This window comes from Ictidomys tridecemlineatus, chromosome X, assembly GCF_052094955.1.
Source record: "Ictidomys tridecemlineatus isolate mIctTri1 chromosome X, mIctTri1.hap1, whole genome shotgun sequence".
NCBI lineage: Eukaryota > Metazoa > Chordata > Mammalia > Rodentia > Sciuridae > Ictidomys > Ictidomys tridecemlineatus.
The window spans coordinates 116,882,318-116,902,264 of NC_135493.1; the positions used below are offsets into that span (position 1 = coordinate 116,882,318).

At 36.2% G+C, this 19,947-nt stretch overlaps 2 protein-coding genes across 3 annotated transcripts in view; one reads left to right on the forward strand and one right to left on the reverse strand.

Annotated features, from left to right (window-relative positions):
* The window catches only part of Mospd2 (motile sperm domain containing 2), a 43,461-nt gene extending 27,611 nt beyond the window's left edge, over positions 1-15,850 (reverse strand). The window contains exons 1-2 of the mRNA XM_005315984.5: positions 15,620-15,850; positions 15,404-15,473 (exon numbers count right to left, since the gene is read on the reverse strand). Of these exons, the coding sequence (XP_005316041.2) occupies positions 15,404-15,473; positions 15,620-15,628 (79 nt within the window). The 5' untranslated portion in view covers positions 15,629-15,850. The remainder of the gene's footprint in view (positions 1-15,403; positions 15,474-15,619) is intronic.
* The window catches only part of Fancb (FA complementation group B), a 33,449-nt gene continuing 29,269 nt past the window's right edge, over positions 15,768-19,947 (forward strand). For both annotated transcript variants that reach the window (XM_040289087.2, XM_040289102.2), the window contains exon 1: positions 15,768-16,168. The gene's annotated coding sequence lies outside the window, so the exon portion shown is untranslated. The remainder of the gene's footprint in view (positions 16,169-19,947) is intronic.

The following is a 19,947-nucleotide window of genomic DNA, read 5'->3' on the forward strand; positions in this document are numbered from 1 at the left end:
TTAAAGACCGTGCCTTTTTGGAGGGTGGGGGTAACCACGGATTGAACCCCGAGGCACTTAACCACTGAGTCTAGCTCCTTTTTTTTTTTTAATTTTGAGACAGAGTCGCACTAAGTTGCTTAAGGCCTCGCTAAATTGCTGAGGCTGGCTTTGAACTAGCAATCCTCCTGACTTAGTCTCCCAAGCCACTGGGATTACAGGCATGAGTCAATGCACTCAGTTAGCCTACTGCCTTTTGATAACCTTCAAGGACATAGATCTTTAAAATGAGAAAAGTTCACTTATGGTAAAGTGATTTTTATTATTAATAGACATATATTTACATATTAAATGGTTTCTAACCGTTTACACTTAGACAAATAGAAATGAAATCAGACAAGGGAAAGTAAGGAAGATATATGAAGAGGAGAATGTGGGACTTGGAAGAGAGAGGCAGGAGAAAAGTAGATGCAGAAGGGAACCGAGGAAAAGGGGTTGGAGCAGAGAGGTGAAGAAAAGGGAGGGGGAGAGAGAATAAGAGAAACAGAGGGAGATAAAGACAAGAGGCAGAAAGAGAACTGAACAGTTGAGGTAAGGAAAATATGGCCTAGGAACACAAGCTAAGAGGCAAAAATTAATTGTGCTTATGACAACAAAATCTGCTGTTTTCAAATATAACCCACAGATAACTGGGCCCTTAAAAGATTGGAAGTTTTCAGAAAACCAGTCCTTTGACAAGTCTAGATGTGCTGTGGTTTGAATGGGTTCCCACTAAAATTTAGGTATTACCAATGGCACAGGAGGTGATTACTCTAAGGGTTTCTGTTGTTACTGGGAGTAAGAACTTATAAAAGAGGCTTCCCCAAGTGTTACCTAGCTTGCCCTTCTGCCTTTTGCCATGTGAGGATTTAGCAAGAACTTCCTCACCAGTCAATGCTAGAGTCTTGATCTGGAACTTCCCAGCATCCAAAATTCTGAGAAAATAAATTTTGATTTTTTATAAATTACCCAGTCCCAGACTAAGACAAATTGTTATAGGAAGAAGCTAAAGACATGTGCTTAAAATGTATCTGAAGATAAAAATGTGCATGCATACACATACTTAGGACATTACTTTGAAAGACTTCACCTATCAATGATTAACATGAATAGATGAGGAGGGGTTTAGTTTTATGCACAGATATATATGTATATAATCTCAATTCTTTGTCCATATTACTTTCATCTTACTGTGGATCAGTGACAACTTCATTACAGACCAACATTAATCTCAAGTGATAGATTTTTTAAGTCTCATCTCTGCATTTCCTCCCCCTCCCTCCTTTCCTTCCTTCCTTTCTTATATTTTTTCTCCCTTCCTTCTTTCCTTCCTTCCTTTGTACTGGGGATTGAACCCAGGGGTAACTGGGTTAACTACTGAGCTACATCCCCAACCCTTTTTACTTTTTATTTTAAGATAGGGTCTCACTAAGTTGTTGAGGTCCTTGGTAAATTGCTAAGGCTGGCTGAACTTGTGATCCTCCTGCCTCAGCTTCCCAAGCCACTGGGATTACAGGTATGTGCCACTGCGTCCAGCTGCATTTCTTCATAATAACTCATTTTCAGCACTCCTTTATTTAGAAACCTTCTTAATGAACTATCAGTACACCTATGGTTCACTGTCTCTTTTGACCATGTATTTGTTCTTATAGGAGTTCTTTTCTGTAAACTGGTTTTACACAGGTACAACACCAATAATTAAATTGTAACATGTATTATTTGGCAGAGAAAGAACTAAAGATACATGGCAATGGTGATTCACCTCTGGGAACAGACAGTATTAAATGTTCTAGGGTAAAGATGATTCTCTCTCTTAGCTTTCCATCTTTCACCTACACACACACACACACACACACACACACACACACACACAGTTTTAAGTGTTGCAAGATAAAGAGACTACAATTCTTACTTGTAAAACAGTGACATTATCAACAAGTCAGAAAATGTGTTTTAAATTTTACAAGGGTCAAAAATATGTGGCCATATTCAGGGTATGGTGTAGAGTGATGGAATCAAAAGTCCCATGCTGATATATATACTGAGACCCAATAAGTCCCTGAACCTTATTTTCTTATATGTAAAGTGGAGATGGACTGCCTATCCATAGTCATTGGAAGATCAATAACACTGAAAAATGTAAATACTATATACACGAATTTATATTAACACAAGTTAGAATGTTAACCATCAGAGAAAGACAAAATTTACCTAAAAGTTAACTAGTTGAGAAACTCTTGGAAGCATATGGTAGTTATTATAATGGTCCTAGATTTCAGATGAAAGTTGAAAAACGACAAAAATGTTCTGATACTGAAAATTAGAGAACTGTTTTTAATTGGGCATAATAATATTCAAAAGGAGCAATCATAAAACTTTAGATCATTATAGTAGCTTATAATACCATATCATTTCTTATTCCTCCAAAATTCTGGGCCTGGATTCATGTAAAGTCCTGATAGAACCTTGGAGGAGCATTCATATTAGATGGACTACTTCTATTGGGTGGACTGTGTAAATGTCAACAATGGGAGTGATTGGCCAAAATAATAAAATATACCTTCTGGAGTATCCTCTGCTAGTTGGCCACAATCTACCCTGAATCTCCACTTTGTTGTGAGTGATGGGTGATCGTTTTATGATGGGATTAAGTCATTGGCCTATAGCACTGATTTTCAAGTGTCAGCATGTATAAGAATCATTAGGAAGGGACTGTTAAAACAAAGATTACTGGAACCCACCCCTGGAATATCTAATTCTGTGTGGGATCCAAGAATCAGCATTTGTAACTAGTTCCTATATGATGTTGCTGGTACAGAGACCACATTTTGAGAACCACTGGTCTACCACAGGGGTTGGTAATTTTTTTCTATATAGGGCCAGATGGTAAATGTCTAAATATTTTGGACTTTCAGGGCCACAGATGTCCTTTGTTGCTGAATTTTTGGGTGTAAGTGTTTAACAATCCTCTAAACACACACACACACACACACACACACACACACACACACACACAAATCTCTGTTCAAGGGCTGTACAAAAACAGGACTTTGCTGTTCTCTGTTTATGCTTTATACTAAGACATCCTATATAATGAGGAGAAATAGAAAAAAATGGTACAGATCATTGTATTTTTTCCTGACTTTACAAGAACTATTATAAAATATTCTAAAATATTTACTAATATTTTGCCTAATGAAAGCATTGCCAATGCAGGATTCATTTTGGTTCACATTGGTTAACAATTAAACATGGCATTTGCTATAGGTTTTTAGAAGCTATGCTGTTAACTGGTAATTTCCACTGCGATATCCTGTAAAACTATAATTATTTAACAGAATAAAGAATTACATACATTGCTAAGAGTTATGTTATTTTAGTTTCCTAAAATTTGATTTATTTTAAGTATATGCTTATTGTGATTTCTAATACTGTTGCTTGATGGTGTGAGAACTTAGTCTGTATGACCTAGCTTCTTTAGAGTTTTCTGAGACTTCTTTTATGTCTTATTATGTGGAGAAAGTTTGCAAAAGCTCCTAAACTAAAAATAGATACTTAAAAAGTATATATTCTATATTTGTTGGGAAGGGAAGATTATATACTCAAATACACACACATGCATTCATTTATGTCTATGATCAAGTTTGTTCATTGTGCTGTTAATCTTAAAATCTTATGTATTTTTGCCTTCTTGTTTTCTATATTTCTGGAAGAGGTCTGTTAGAATCATCCGACATGCTTGTGGATTTATTGAGTTTGCTTTATAACTAGGATATTTCACTTTATGTATTTTAATATTATATTGTTTGGTAGTTTTTTATAGTATTAGTTTTTAATTGTTACATCTTTGTAGAGTTCCTTTTATCATTAGTAGTATATATCCCTTTTTATATGTAATACTGCTTTCCATTCAAAGTTAATATTTTGCCTAATGAAAGTACTGCCAACGCAGGGTTCATTTTGGTTCATATTTGTTTTGCATACCTTTCCATCTCTTTCTATTTCTCTCTCTCAGCACTAGGAATCAAACCCAGGGCCTTGCAGATGCTAGGTAAGTGCTTTACCACTGAGCTACACCCCAGCTCCTCTACCTCTTTTTTTTTCATTTTTTTTTTTTAGTTGTAGGTTGACACAATGCCTTTATTTTTATTTATTTATTTTTATGTGGTGCTGAGGATCGAAACCAGTGCCTTACATGTACTAGGCAAGTGCTCTACCACTGAGCTACAACCCCAGCCCCATCTCTTTATTTTGAACCTTTCCTCATTAATTTATTTCAGTAATCTCTTGTAGCATGTATGTCATTATGATTTTAAAATTTAATCTGATAGTTAATGCATACAAATCTGCTTATATATGCAGCAACTACTGATAAAAGTTGGGCTTATTTCTGCTGTTTTCTGTGTCTCATGGTTACTATGTTTCTCTGCTTATCCTTTCCTGTTTCTTGCTAGGGAAATGACTTTTTATTCATTCCCCCACTGGTTTGGAAGTTAAATATTTTATTTCTATCTTTCAGCACCTACAAATAATATTCACACTTGTGTTTTTTTTTTTCGGGGGCTTTTTTCTTTTTTTAAACATGATAATATAATTTATTTTGACATAATCATAAAAGCATGGAAAATAATTTGTTCTAATCCAGTCCCCAGTACTTCTCCTTTCTCTCCCTTACTCTTACCCCATGGTCCCTTCCCTCTACTGATTTTTCTGCTATTTACTTATAGTTTTTTTTTTAAATTAGTGTCTTGTGGATGTTCATGATGGTGAAATTCACTGTAGTATGTTCCTATATGTACATAAGAAAGTTAGATCAGATTCATTCCACTGTCTTTTCATATCCTATCCCTCCCCCTTCCTTTCAAGCCCCATTTATCTACTCTACTTATCTTCCTTCTGTTCTTTTTTTATCCCCCATATCTTATTTACAAAAATCTAAAGTTAATCTCTATGCTAATCTAAATAATATAAGTCTATGTGATGTTTCATCTCCAATTTCCCTATTCCTATTATTATTGTTGTTGTTGACTTTTTTCTTTACTACTTTGCCTACCCATTTCTTTGCTTTTCATTGCTTTTTGCATGTGCTCCTTTCTGCATTCTATTTACTTATTAAAGAAATAGTCTAGTATTTACTTTATCAGCAATGAACTATTAATCTATGCCTGCCTAAATTATTTACCTTTACTTTTGAATCAATATTTTAAGTGGGCAAGTACTTCCCTTAGTACTTTCTGAAAATGACTTCATTGTTTCCCAGCATCACTGCTACTGATGAGAAATCAAGTACCAACTATGATGCTCAGACTGTTGTATTTAGTGTGAATACTTGATGCTATTATGGTTTAGATCTGGAATGTCCCCCAAAGGGTCACATGTTGAAGACTTAGTCCTCAACGCAGCCATGTTCAGAGGTGGGGCTTTTGGGAAGTAATTGGATTATGAGGACTCTGATCTCAGCAATGGGTTTATCCATTGGTGGGTTCATAATTGAATAGACAATTAGGAGGTGGTGGAAACTACAGGAGATGGGGTCTAATTTGAGGAGGAAGGTAAAAAATGGCATGCCCTGGGAGGGTATATCTTATCCTCGGCCCCTTTCTCTCCCTCTGCTTCCTGGCTGCCACAAAGTGAGCCACCATGCCCTCTCCACCATAATGTTCTACTTTTTCAGAAGCCTATAGCAATGGAACCATGTAACTATAGACTGAAACCTTGAGCCAAAACAAACCTTTAACTCTTCTAAGTTGATTTTTTTCAGGTATTTTGTCCAAGCAATGAAAAGCTGACTAACACAGATGTCTTTTATAAAGTTTGGGTAATTGTCAACTACTATTTCATAGGACTTGTTTTTTCCTGTTAGAAGGTCTTCTAAATGTATATTGGGTTTCTCAAGTCTTTTATTTTCTCTCACACATTTTTATTCATTTTTAAAATTCAATGTTCTTGATACTGAGTAAGTACCTGTATAAAAACTTAAAAACTGGGGGTGGGGTTGTAGCTCAGTGGTAGAGTGCTTGCTTAGCATGTTGAGGCACTGGTTTCAATTTTCAGCACCACATATAAATAAATAAAATAAAGGTCCATTGACAACTAAAATATATTTAAAAAAAACTTAAAAACTGCCTGTGGATGTCCTATGTTAGCTGTGAGTATACAACAGTATGATGGGAAAGAAAAAGTTTCTGAAAATTATGGCCCAACTAATCCAGACAAAGCAATAATATAAAAAATGTTTATTCCTAAATGCCAAATTACTAGTCTATACAAATTCAGCTAAAAGTAGTTTTGATTGAAATGTAGTAGTTTTCTGTCTTCCCATTCTTTGTAAAATGGCTACAGTGGAGAAAAGTCCTTTAGGAATTTCTGTGAACTCAGTCTTCTAGAAATTTTACCAAATCAAAATTATTCTTAGAGGGGGGCTGGGGTTGTGGCTCAGCAGTAGAGAGATTGCCTCACACATGTGAGGCACTGGGTTTGATCCTCAGCACCACATAAAAATAAATAAACAAAATAAAAGTATTATGTCCATCTAAAATTAAGAAAATAAAGAAAATATTCTTAGAGATTAATTTTCAGTAATGAAAAATCATCCATGTACTGTACTAGCCAGAGCACACAATAGGACTGGGGATGTATCCTGAGAACACTTGCCTAGCATGAATGAAGTTCTTGGTTCCATCCCTGGAACTTAAAAAAAAAAAAAGAGCACAAAATAGATATGGTAAACAAGACCACCATTCTTGTGCAAGCTTTTCAAACGACTATGACAAAAAACAAACTGACATCCTAGAAATGACAGACAGCATTCTAGTAACAGATGGTTTAAATTTATAAATATCACTAAACATTCAGAATGAGGACATATGAAGAATAGGTATTAACAACTTAAAGAAATAAGATCAAAAATAAAAGAACATTTGCTAGTCACTATAAAAAGAAAGATTAAAAAATAAGGAGATCTATCAATTCTTTATCCCAATACACATTCACTATGCATGTCTCCATGCGAAGTTATAATCTTACATTCCCTATGGCATATATTTTCAGATATGAAATAAGGATAAAAATTAATAACTTCTTAGGCTGGGGATGTGGCTCAAGCGGTAGCACGCTTGCCTGGCATGCATGCGGCCCGGGTTCGATCCTCAGCACCACATACAAAAAAAAAAAAAAAAAAGATGTTGTGTCCGTCAAAAACTAAAAAATGAATATTAAAAAATTCTCTCTCTCTCTTAAAAAAATTAATAACTTCTTTTTAAAAAATTAATCCATTTATAAATTGACAAATAAAAATTGTATATTGTAATGTTTTGACATATAAACATACTGTGGAATGGCTAAATCAAGCTATTTAAGATACACATTATCTTATACACATCATTTCTGTCTAGTAAATATTGCTATTAGCTATAGTCGCCATGTTGTACAATAGGTACTTATTCTTCCTGTCTGATGAAAATTTTGCATCCTTTGATCAATATCTGCCTCCCTGCCCCCCCCTGCCAAATTTCTGGTAACCTCAATTCTAAGAGGAGTTCAACTTTTCTCAGATTTCACATATAAGTAAGAATATATGGTAATTGATTTTCTGTGCCTAGTTTATTTCACTTAACTCAGCATCCTCCAGGTTCATCCTAAATGTTGTAAATGACAGGATTTCTTTTTGAACAGTTTTACATGGTGTGTGTGTGTGTGTGTGTGTGTGTGTGTATATATCACATTTTCTTCATACATTCATCTGATAAATTCTGAAGATCTTTTCCTCTTATTCTAATCATGAAAACTTTAAAAGGGTTGACCCTGAGAATGTTAAAAATAGAGAAGAATTTAAGAAAATGAAAATGTCTGCCTGTCTATTCTTTAAAGGCTTCCTTTCTTGGGGTTAAGAACTCGTTAATTATGCAGACTCATTTGTGATCACCCACCATCTGCTAGCCCAAAACAGAGATAGATATTGCAGATGCAAAGAGGTGAAGCCTGAACTGGTCCCTTTTATGGTTCATAATCTAGTTACTATCCAAACTATCCAATAATACAGTTACAGTTACATTTAAAATGTCATTTTCCTTCCACCCTTCCATTCCAGACAGGGTGGTTGATAAGGAAAATCCCTGTTTTATTCACCCCTTTATCTACAAGCATTCCTTCCATTCACTGCTGATCTTCCTGGACTTGAAATTCACCTTTCTTGTAGTCTATGTTGCTAACCACTTTGCCTCATTCATCCTCTGAAAAGAAAGTTATTTCTTAAATTAATTGCTTTTAATTGCTTAATTTAAGAATAACCAAAACAAACAAATAAAAATAGCTAAGGACAAAACAAAGACATTTTCAAAACAAAGAGTTTACTACAATAGACCTTATCAGGGGAATTATACATGATTATGAAATAGTGATGATTCTAGATATAAGATCCAAAACTCAAGAAGAAACAGTAAATCAAATTATTAGTAAATATAAGGTAAATAACAAAACACTGACACATGAAACAATAATAATAAATTGGAGGAGGTGGCAAATTTGGGAATCAGGTTAGAGCTAAATAATGAATGTATCTTCTCTAGGGAATAGAAAAGAAGAAATACTTCTAACCTTATACAACCTTATAAGAAAAAAAGAAAATTACAGGCCAAGTCAAAAACATAGATACAAAATTCCTAAAAAATTTGTTAATTTAAATCTGGCAGTTTATTTTTAAAACCTGATCAATATAATCTACCAAATTAACAAATTAAAGGAAAAACCCCAAATGAAAATTTCATCAGATGTAAAAATTATGAGTTATGGTAAATAATTTCATTAGATATAAAAACTGTGTATAAAGAATTTAGTAAAGTTCAATCACCAGACTTGATGAGGACAAATCAAAGAATCCTAAACTGGCAAACCAATAACAGAAGGAAATTTCTTCACTTTGATAAAGGGTGATTACAAATATCATACTTAATAGTGACATATTCAGAACTATGTTCCTACACTCAGGAATAGACAAATAGGCTTTCACCACTGCTTCTATTCAACAGTGTTCTAAAGGTTCCAGCTAGTGTGGAAATAGAAAAGCACTGAAAGATCTAAGAATTGGAAATTTAGAATGAAACTGGCAGTATTTCAAGGTGATGTTATTATCTCCATAGAAATCACAAAGTAACCTAGCTACAAATGATCAGACTGAGAGTTAATAGGCTTTGGAATTTAATATTAATGTCAAAAAGTCAAATGTATTTTCCATAAACTAGCAACCATCATTTATAAAAATAAGTCTTAAGAAACACCATTTAAAAATAAAACATGTATAGAACCTGGGCATAAATATAACAAAAGAAGAGTTAAACATTATAGAGAAAATTTGAAATCCTTCTATAATAAAGACTTTGGTAGGCAGACATATATTCTAGGTTCTTGGATAGAAGGACTCCACCATGATAGGTCAACTCTCCTTAAACTCATTTTAGGATTTAACACAATTCCCCTCAAAATTCCAACAGAAGCCTTTTTTTATTATTTTTATTTTGCAGAAACATGATAAGCCAATTCTAAAATTTGTATGGAAGAATAAAAGGCCACCAGGTGGCTGAAGAAATGATTTTCATGTTATTGGAAACCAAATGGCCCATGAAGATATGAAAAACTGTTCAACCTCACTGATATTCAAACAAAAGCAAACTGAAACCACAATGAGATAGAAAGCCTAGCACCTCCATCAGATGGGCAAATTTGTTTTTAAGTGGGAAATTTTAGGGTGTGGAAAAACAAGGATACTAAAAATACTATTGGTTAAAATGAAAACTGGTAGAATCATTTTGGAAAACAGTTCAACATTATTTAGTAAAGCTGAACATGTGCTTCTTTCACAATCTACCTATTAACACTGCCTAATACAAACCTTGGAGCAGCAATACTCAACCATCTGGTTTTAGGACCCCTTTTACCCTATGAAAAATAACTTGATGATTTCCAAAAACCTGTTTAATTTATATGTATTATATTTATCACTCCTGTATTAGGTATTAGAATTGAGAAAAAACATAAAGACAAGAACACACAAGTACACACTCTAGTTCTTTGGTTAAGCAGTAAGCACAGGTTTTTTACATTCTATAAATAAAAAATTTTCAAAATTGAAAAAATTAAAAAAACAAAATCAAAACAAAAATTTAAAAAGTACAAAAATTTTATTTAGTGAGAGAAGATTATTTGATAGCAATGGAAAAAAACCCCACAAAGCAATGGGTCATTTTGAATATATTTAAAAACTGCAAAAAAGTAAGAGACATGAGCAAAAAAGCCCAGACCATAATTAAAAGCTATACTAACAAAAAGTTTAAACTACAAATGGATATAAACATCTAGAATGTTTAGCATAACTAGCAGTCAAATGCAAACTATAGGAATCATCAGTTAAGAAGTCACATTAACTATGTATAAGAGTGTGGTGAGACTAGTACTCTCCTATAGGGCTGGTAGGAATGAATATTGGTGAAACTTCTCTGGAGGAATTTCAATACATATTATCAAATGTGTCAAAAATATTCATCCAGGAAAACAATAATTTGATTTCTAGGTATGAATCTAAAGGAAAAAATCTGAACTTCATCACAAAAAGTATATTAACATAACTCTGGAGGGGCTGGGATTGTATGAGGCACAGGGTTAGATCCTCAGCACCACATAAAAATAAATAAATAAAGGTATAAAAAATCTGGAAATAATCTAAATGTCCAAAAAGGGATTCCCTAAGCTAAATGATAAGAAAACTGCCTTATTTATAGACTCAAATATAAAATGGTAATATACAATGTTGCTTACCTTATAAATTTGGGGAAATAAAGATAATGTCAATAAGAATATAACACACAGAATTACATAGAGTGGTTTTTAAATACTTCAACCTTTATTTTATTTATTTATTTACATGGTGCTGAGGATCAAACCCAGTGCTTCAGCTGTGCTAGACAAGTGCTCTACCACTGAGCTACAACCCCAGCCCCAGCTCAGTGGTAGAATGCTTGCCTAGCATGCACAAGGCCTAGGGGTTCAATTCCCAGAACTCAAAAAAAAAAAAAAAACAATCTAATCTTAAATGTATTCAAAAAAATATTGAAAAAAAATGTATCCATTGTTAGCAGAGCTATCTCTGGATGGCACGCTTATGGGAACTTGTAGACTGTTTTTGGTATCAACTAAATTCAATTAAATGAATTCATATGTTTGTAAAGTCACATAATAAATCTAACAAACCTCTCAATGGTTCTCCACACTCACTTTAAAACACACATCATTTGGGTGTTCAAGGCTCTCTATACTATATACTTCCAATATTTTTTAGAAACAGGACTTGCTATTGTTTCCTAAACATGCACCATATCTTTTAACCTTAGTCCCTTGGCAGACTATTTGACCCTTGTAGATCACTTTCTCTACCTAGCCAAGTTGTACCATGTTTCCAAAGTCATGAGAAACATAGTACCTGAGTTAGTCAGCTTTCTGTCACTCTAACAAATATTTGAGAAAAATCAACTTATAAAGAGAAAAGATTTATTTTAGCACAGTTTTGAAGGTTCCAGGCAATGATTGGCCTGGTTGCTTTTGGGCCAAAGGCAAGGCAGCACATCATGGTGGAAGCATGTAGTATAGCAAAACTGCTCACCTCATGGCCAAGGAGCAATAGAGAGAAAGAGAAAGGGAAAGGGGTCCCATAATCCACTTCACTGGCACACTCCTCAATGACCTAAAGACCTCACATAGGCCCTATATCCTAAAGGCCACCACCTCCCCAATAGAACTACCCTGGGAATAAGCCTTTACCACATGGATATTTGGATGACACTTAGGATTCAAAGTAGAGCACCACCTAAAGGTTCTTGTAACTCTGTGTTTACCTAGACACCAACCAGTAGTTATCTCTCCTTGTCTTTGACTACTACAGATAGCATTTTAGCACTTTTATTACTCTTAATGTAATTTGCCTTAAACGTAACAGTTGTCTCTATTTTAATGCCTCTACTAGATTGTAGTTTTTTGGAAAGGGACTCTACTTTTCTTTAGCTTTTTCTCTAATCTGACACACTGCTTCCCAGAATTAAGCATTTAATGAGTACTTGAGGAACTGAATAAATTATTGTCACAAGTGATTTAGTTTCTTCTCTTGGGCATAAGGAGAAAAAGAAAGAATGGGAAATGTTTCTCATTTCAAACTCAGCATGGAATTTTTCATAGTAACAATAAGAAAAAAAAGTACAATTATGGACCTATATCTTATTCTTTTTGCCAGATTACAATATACCCACGATTGGTAACAGTTATTATGGGCACAAAAATGTGTTTGAAATCCCCAAGAACCTACCTCTAAAATAGCTTTTGAATTATAGATAGTGCTTGAAGAGATAGGCTTGCAGATAATACACATTTTTCTTTTGGAAAAACATCACATTTACGTAAGTCTGCTTTAAGTCTCTTATGAAACAAAATATTGTTAATGACAATAGAAATTGTGAAAGACAGAGGAAGAAGGAAAGTAGATGTTCTAAATACCCAAGTTAATCTCTAAAGAGCAAACTCAAAAGGGAGAACGTAGGTAAGTTATAAAACTTTGTTTTTACTACTTTCCAACTCTACCTTTATCAGATTTACATTTTGTGAAACAACTGGAACTTTGAGAAAGTCTTTGAAGGTTGCTACTTTTGTTTTCCATATAAATCTATAAATTAATATTTGCAATTGCTGTGCAAATAAACTACACATGTTCCTACCTACTCAAGTGTGTAAGGGCAAACCCCTTCCTATTCTTAATGTCATACAGTACAGTGCTTCTTTTTTTTTTTTGGTACCAGGGATTGAACCCAAGAGGTCTTAACTACTTAGTCACATCCCCAGCCTTTTTTATTTATTTTGAGACAGGGTCTCACTAAGTTGCTTAGGGCTCATTAAGTTGCTGAGGTTGGCCTCAAACTCAGTTTCCCTAGTTGCTGGGATTATAGGTATGAACCCCTATGCCTGGCACAGTGTTTTACTTTGGAATAGTGCTTGGATGAGATATATTGTGAGGTCTGCTCTTTGTTAGATTATGGTGGTAAAGGGGAGCCAGTTGGGATAGTTCTTAATTCATAATTGGACTAATCTTCCAATGCATATAAGTATTGCTGTAGTCATTCAGAGTATGTACTGAGAACTATACTAGGTATTCAGAGGCAAGTAAGATATATAAGACCTCTCCCTTCAATTTCTATAGGTTTCTGCAGAACTCATAAATAATCTATTTGAGGAAGTGAACCAATAAACAAACAACTGTACAAGATAATTACAGATTAAGGTAAGAGCTGTAAAGGAAAGAAAATAAGCAGGACAGGGAAGCTATTTAATAATCAGTGAAGGCTTCTCAGATATATTTAAACCTCAGAAAGTATAAAAGGACCTAGCCACACACTCTAACTGGGGAAGAGCCTTCCAGGCAGAGTAAAGAAGTGGAAAGTTCCCAAGATGGAAACAGACTCATTTTGTTTAATGAACACAAATGAGGCAGTATAGTTATGTTTTTCAAACTGTGGGTCATGTTTTAGATTGTGATGTCAAATTTGTGGGTCACTGAATTTTTTAAAAGGATGTCAAACAGTAAAAACATCAGAATCACATGGTTTCAGAAAGTATTTTTAATGAACGTTCATTTCAACTATGTGAGTATGCACATGTGTGCACTGGGTTGCACTATATGTTTCTTAATGCAGGAAGTGGTCAAATCTGCACCAAGCAAGGAGAGTAGTAAGAGGTAGCGATGTAGGGGTGGGCAAGAGCCAGATGATGTATGGTCTTGCATTGCAGGCCACCATGAAGATTAGGATTTTATTCTACATGCAGTGGGAAGGGGAGTGACATGATCTAATTTGACATCATGGCATTGCCAAAAGATTACTATAGTGAATTTCAGAAGGCCTGAGCACTGACCTTGGCCAAGCTACTAACACCAGGGATTTTGAGCAAATCACTTAATCTCCCTATGCCTCACTTTCCTCATTTTAAAAATGAAAAGGCTGAACTAAGATGACCTTTAAGATCTGTGTATTGCTAAATTTCTACCTATCTTTTGTTTTTTTTCCCTTGGGCATTATGAAATGACTACTGACCGCAGAATCACTAGTTCACTAGGTCTAGTTCTGAGTTACTTCTTAAAATACTATAAACCATGTAACTGTAAGAGTTACATTTCTATTGAAAGCAATTTTAGAATTATGTCTTTACTGTAACCAGCTATGTTATTTGAAATGAGATCTCTGGGCTAAAAGTGAATCAAGTGCTTTTGCAACTCTCTGGTGCAAAGTTTGGAGTGTGAAGAAAATTGGCAAGGAGGCATGAAAAGACTTACTGATCAAGCTATTTGGAACAGATTTCTTTATTTGTTCTAGGTCATCAACTGATATATAATCCAGGACAGTTTAAAGTTGCAATAAACTTCTGCTGAGCACTAGAGTCAAGATGTGCAAGCATAACTCCTTTCACAGAAACCAAAATGACTATTGAGATGAAATATTGAGAACTTATTATATGTTAAGTCCATGGTAGACAGTTTGATATATGCTTCTTCTTTTAATCCTCCTAACCTTATCTGCATTTCACAGATATGGAAACAAGCTCAGAATAGACAACTTTGCTATATAGTGGCAAGGTTGGGAATATAAACAATTTTAAGGTAGGCAACATAAAGATCCTTTTTCAATTCCATGTTTATAACTTATCGTGTATGTTTTAAAAAACTACTGTATGAATATTAAATCCTCAGTTAAATAACTGACAAATCAAGCATCTGTGATATCTGAACACAGAATGTTCAACCAATAAATCAATTCTGGAGTCATAGGAACTTTGTTAGGTGTAGTGTGAGGCTATAAGATAATTTGTTCTAGCACTGGAAGGCCTACACTGTGGGTAGCATGGTGGGTTATATGAAGTGAAGTTGTTAGGCAAAATATCAAAGAAACTGGCATATTCAATTAAGTACAGGTCAACAGTATTATGGCAATTTCCAGATTCATTTTCTCAGAGTGTCTCTGGTGAAAAGCCAGTTAAAGAACCATGGAATGGCCAGTGTCGCCTGTGTTGTAAGCTTAGTAAGTGTTCTACAGGTTCTATAAACGCGAAGAGATGCTAGAAAATCATCGAATTTCCAGTTTACATTAACCCTTTAAAGGAAGCATCAGACGCACCACTTGCCCACTTGGAGCAGCATACACAGTATGCTATGGAGAGCAAAAAATTTGAAACGTGCAGAACACGGTTCCTGTGAGAGTCGAAAGGGTCCCTGATACTTCCCACAGAAACACCCACAAATACCCTAGCAAAGTTGAGGATGCTCATTTTACACCTTTGTCAACCCCGAGGACGCAATGCTCACCTGTCACATACTCGGCTTCGAATCTTCGCCGGGTCTCAGAGATGAGCTTGGCTTTATTCTGGGCGTGATTCTGGGTGGGAGACACGACAGCTTAGATACTTCTCGCACTACACAGCTTACCCTCAACCCAGCCTACCTGCACCCTGGAGAGCGCCCCGGGCCTCGGAGGATGTTTCTGAGTACAGGGTGCCAGCAGCGGTGCAGTCGGCTCCTCACCTCGGCCATGATCGCGGTTGTGGATGTGATTGCAGTTGCTGAAGTCGTCGCCCCTTCCACCGCCGCCGCCAGAGTATCTCATCACCCGGCCAGTCAGGCCCAGAGGTAGACAGGGAAGGGCGGGAGGGGGAGGTGGTCGCGTGACACCGGAAGGCAGACGGAAGTGGTGCTGTACCGCTCTATCGGAGGCGGCCGGCTGGGCTTGGAGGAGGGACAAGGCTCTCAGCCTAGTCTCCATTCGCTTCTCGCTCGAGCCCCACCCTCCGCACTGCGGTCCCGCCCCCGCCAGCAGCTTGATCTCTGGCGCTGCCCCCGCCAGCTCCGCCCTGGGGAGCTGGGCTGGCCATTCGCTTTCACAACACTCCCGGGAGGTTCCGCCTCTTCAGACTCCCATGGCAACCGTCTCCCAGCCAACTCGGTACGCTCCGCCTCCTCTGCATTCCACGCAGCCTCCGCGCGGGGTCTCCCAGAATGCAGCGCGCTGGCGGGAGGTTTGGAAACTTCGGGCTCTGCACCTGCGTGGGTTTTCCTGAACGTAGCTTGATTAAGGTAAGGCAGAGTCGGCTCCTTTCCCCTCTCCGACTTCGCGGAGTGGGAGGCGGGCTGGACTTGCATCCCTTGCCTTCACTGAGCGGAAGAGCAGGAGGGAAACCGGCTTCCCGGGGCCTAGATCTGTTTTCAGTAGAAGGATTGAATTTTAAGTGCTTGCTGTATCCTGCTATTATTTCTCTGAAAACTTTCTTCATCCTTTCAACATCCTTCCCATTTGGAGTGTGTGATACTTAAAAGAAAAATTATCACTGAAATCTTTAGACTCAGTTATGTAAAGTAAAAAGTGAAAAGCGTCTTTCTGATTTAATTAAGGTAGTTGTTCTCAACGGGAGCGGTGGGCGGTTCTACCACTCTGGATACATTTGGTAATTTCTGGAGAAATTTGTGGTTGTCACAATTCTCAGTACTCAGGGAAGCTGATCTACTGGTTTCTAGGGGGCAGAAGCCAGGGACGCTGCCAAATATCCTGCAATGCATAGAACAAACCACAATGGCTGGCCAGCGCAAAACATCAATAGTGCCAAGTTTTGAGAAAGGTTTGGATTTATGAAGTACTGGAACAAATTTGAGGTTCGTTAATGAAAAACCAATAAGTGAAAGGAAATCGTTGTGCATGCAATGTTGTCTTTCTTAAAATTTGAAAAGTACTGAAAACAACAAAGAAGTTGTCAGAATAGTCTCTGCATCATCCATAGACAGCCACTATAATATGGCACTTAAGAATCTTTTTGCCCCAGACTGTTTCATATATTTACACTCTTTTCTGGGAAAAAAATCAAACACATTGTCTAAAAATGGTTTGAATACATATGCAGAGACTATTTCAGCTGGGATGTAGCTCAGTGGTAGAGCACTTGTCTGGCATGCTGGAGGCCCTGGGTTCCACTTACTGCACGACTAAATAAACAAATAAATTCAGCTATAACTAAAGTTTCCCTCTAGTTCCACTACCAGACCCTGATATCCATCACCTTGTCTGGAATCATCAGCCATTCAACATTTAGCATAAACTATTTAGTTTTGCTTTTATATTTTGGACCCCACTACCTGGGTTTGAATCTTAACTCTGGTACTTTCTATCTGTAGGCCTTTGGAAATATCCTGAAATTCTGTCCATCAGTTTCTCATTTTTGAAATGATATAATAATAATCCCTATGGCATAAGGTTGTCATGAGGCGTAAATGATTAAACCGAAGTGCTTAGAACAGTACCTGGCACTATTCTATGAGGAAAAAAGAAGTCTCTGCCACTATTCCCAGATAAAATACTTAGAGAATATAGCAATTATAGGTAAACAGAAAGTATATGATGCAGGTTCTAAATATTTTCATTTCTGTAAATAACATACTACAGTATCTCTTGTTTGCAGTTTAGTTTTTTAATTTATTTTTGAAATGTAACTACGATCATTAACACAGTTCTAATATGTTCATTTTAACTATTGTGTGATAAGCCATCTGTATGTATTCATTATCCTATTGATGGTAATTGAGTTTTCTTTCTTTTTTGTGATACTGGGAATTGAACCCAGGGCTTCAGGCATGCTAGGTACGATCTAACACTGACCTATAGCCCCATTTTTATTCTTTTAGAGACTGAATCTTACCAAGTTGCCTAATCTGGCCTGGAACTTGGGATCCTCCCACCTCAATCTTCTGAGAAACTGGGAACAGATACATGTCACCGCACCACACATACCTTTTACTTTTTTTATATTGCAAATAATAGTGCAGTGGACATTCTAGAGCAATGTCCTTATTTGTATGTGACATTATTTCCCTGGATTTGTATCTAGAAATTAAATAGCTGTGTATATGCATTTTGGATTACTGCCATATTACATTCCAAAGTCATCTTTCCCTTTCATTAATTACTCCTAATTGTTAGCTTTGTTTCCATTCCTGCTTCATTCACATCTTCAACACTGTCACCAAGGTCTTTATAACACAGAAATACAATTTTGTGGTTTCTGAATTTGAAGTCTTTCAATGGATTATTGCTTATAGGAGAAAGACGTTCTTAGTATGGCATAGAGAGCCTTCTTTTTTAATATAACTTTATTCAATTAATTAATTTATTTTTATGTGGTGCTGAGGATTGAACCCAGTGACTCACACATGCCAGATGAGTGCTCTACCACTGAGCCACAACTCCAGCCCCTAGAAATTCTTCTTTAACTTAATGTTCCTTAATTCTTTAACTTAGTAAATCATCATTCCCCTACATATACTGACATTTTAGGCATATTAGATAATTTTGGGAAAGGAAAAGGGGAAATCAATTCTGGATAGATTCCCAGTAAATGGTTAATATAGGGGAAGCCACTTTAGTGGTGGACATATTTGGTAGACAACTTAATTCACTTAACAATGTCAATATATGGTTAAAAGGACTTCTGTCAACATTATGTTTGTAAGATTGTGTTCAGTTGGGCATCTTAAACTCTACCTCTTTTTACAAAGATTTTTCTGCTTACAATTGATATAGACATTTTTTGGATTTCATATGCAGATATTATAGTGCTCTTATAGGATGTTTCTGAACCATAGTGGTAGTTTATTTAAAGAGTTTTGAAATTTATAGTGCCAAAATGAATTAAAAGAAGTACCATGTTCATTGAGGGAGGAGATTAGGAGAGAAGAGTGGATAAGGGAAATAACTAATTGCCAGCCTATTATGTTTGTATTAACATAGGTTACTGTCATTCCTGGTATCCTTGGGTGACTGATTCTAGGACCCTTACACACAGATACCAAGATCTGTTGACGCTCAAATCTGTTATATAAAATGGTATGGCATTGTATACCACTTACACATACCCATCTATTTTTAATCATCTCTGGATCTTATAATATCTATAATACTTATAATACCTAATGCAACGTAAATGTTGTGTAAATAGGTGTTACACTCTATCCTTTATGGAATAATGGCCAGAAAAGAAAGTAGGCATGTACTGTACTGACTTAATTTTTTTCTGAATATTTTTGATTAGTAATAGGTTGACTTCACAGATGAGGAACCCATGGATATGGAGAGCTGACTATATATGCAAATGCTCTGCCAATTTATATAAGGGTCTTGAACTCTGGTGGTTTAGTATCTGTGGGAGGTCCCATGACCAATCCTCCATGATACCAGGAGATGAATATACTCCAAAATTTAGCAACTAAAACAGCACATTTATTATCTTCTGATTTTGAGTGTCAGGAATTTGGGAGCAGCTTATCTTGGTGGTTCTGGCTCAGACTCTTTCCTGGGGTTGCAGGATCTTCTCCCAAGAAGGCTCACTCATATGGCTTTGGCAGAAGGTCTAATTTTTTTGCTGGTTGTTGGTAGGAAGCCACAGTTTCTTGCTGTGTGTATATCTCCATGGGAGTACTGTGTGGCAGGTTGTATCCCCCTGTGCAAGTGATCTAAGAGGTGAAAGAAGAAGCCACATTGCTCCTTATGACCCAATCCTGGAGTCACAAAATTACTTCTGCCCTATTCTCTTGGCTAGAAGCAAGTCACAATACCCAGCCTTCACACAAAGGGGAGCACAATTAAGTGCCACTTCTTGATGGAAATTGCAACAAAGAATTTGTGAGCACATTTTAAAACCATAAGTGATATATTTGGAAATTAGATAATAAGATATGACATCTCCAGTTTGAAAATAAATGCTAATTGAATCTGCTTTTAAGTAAAATTGCCTCTGTAAATCAAAGTCCTTTCTGTAAAATGCAGTCTACATTGACTTCAATTTTAGGTTATGGTTCATAGTGATGCATTT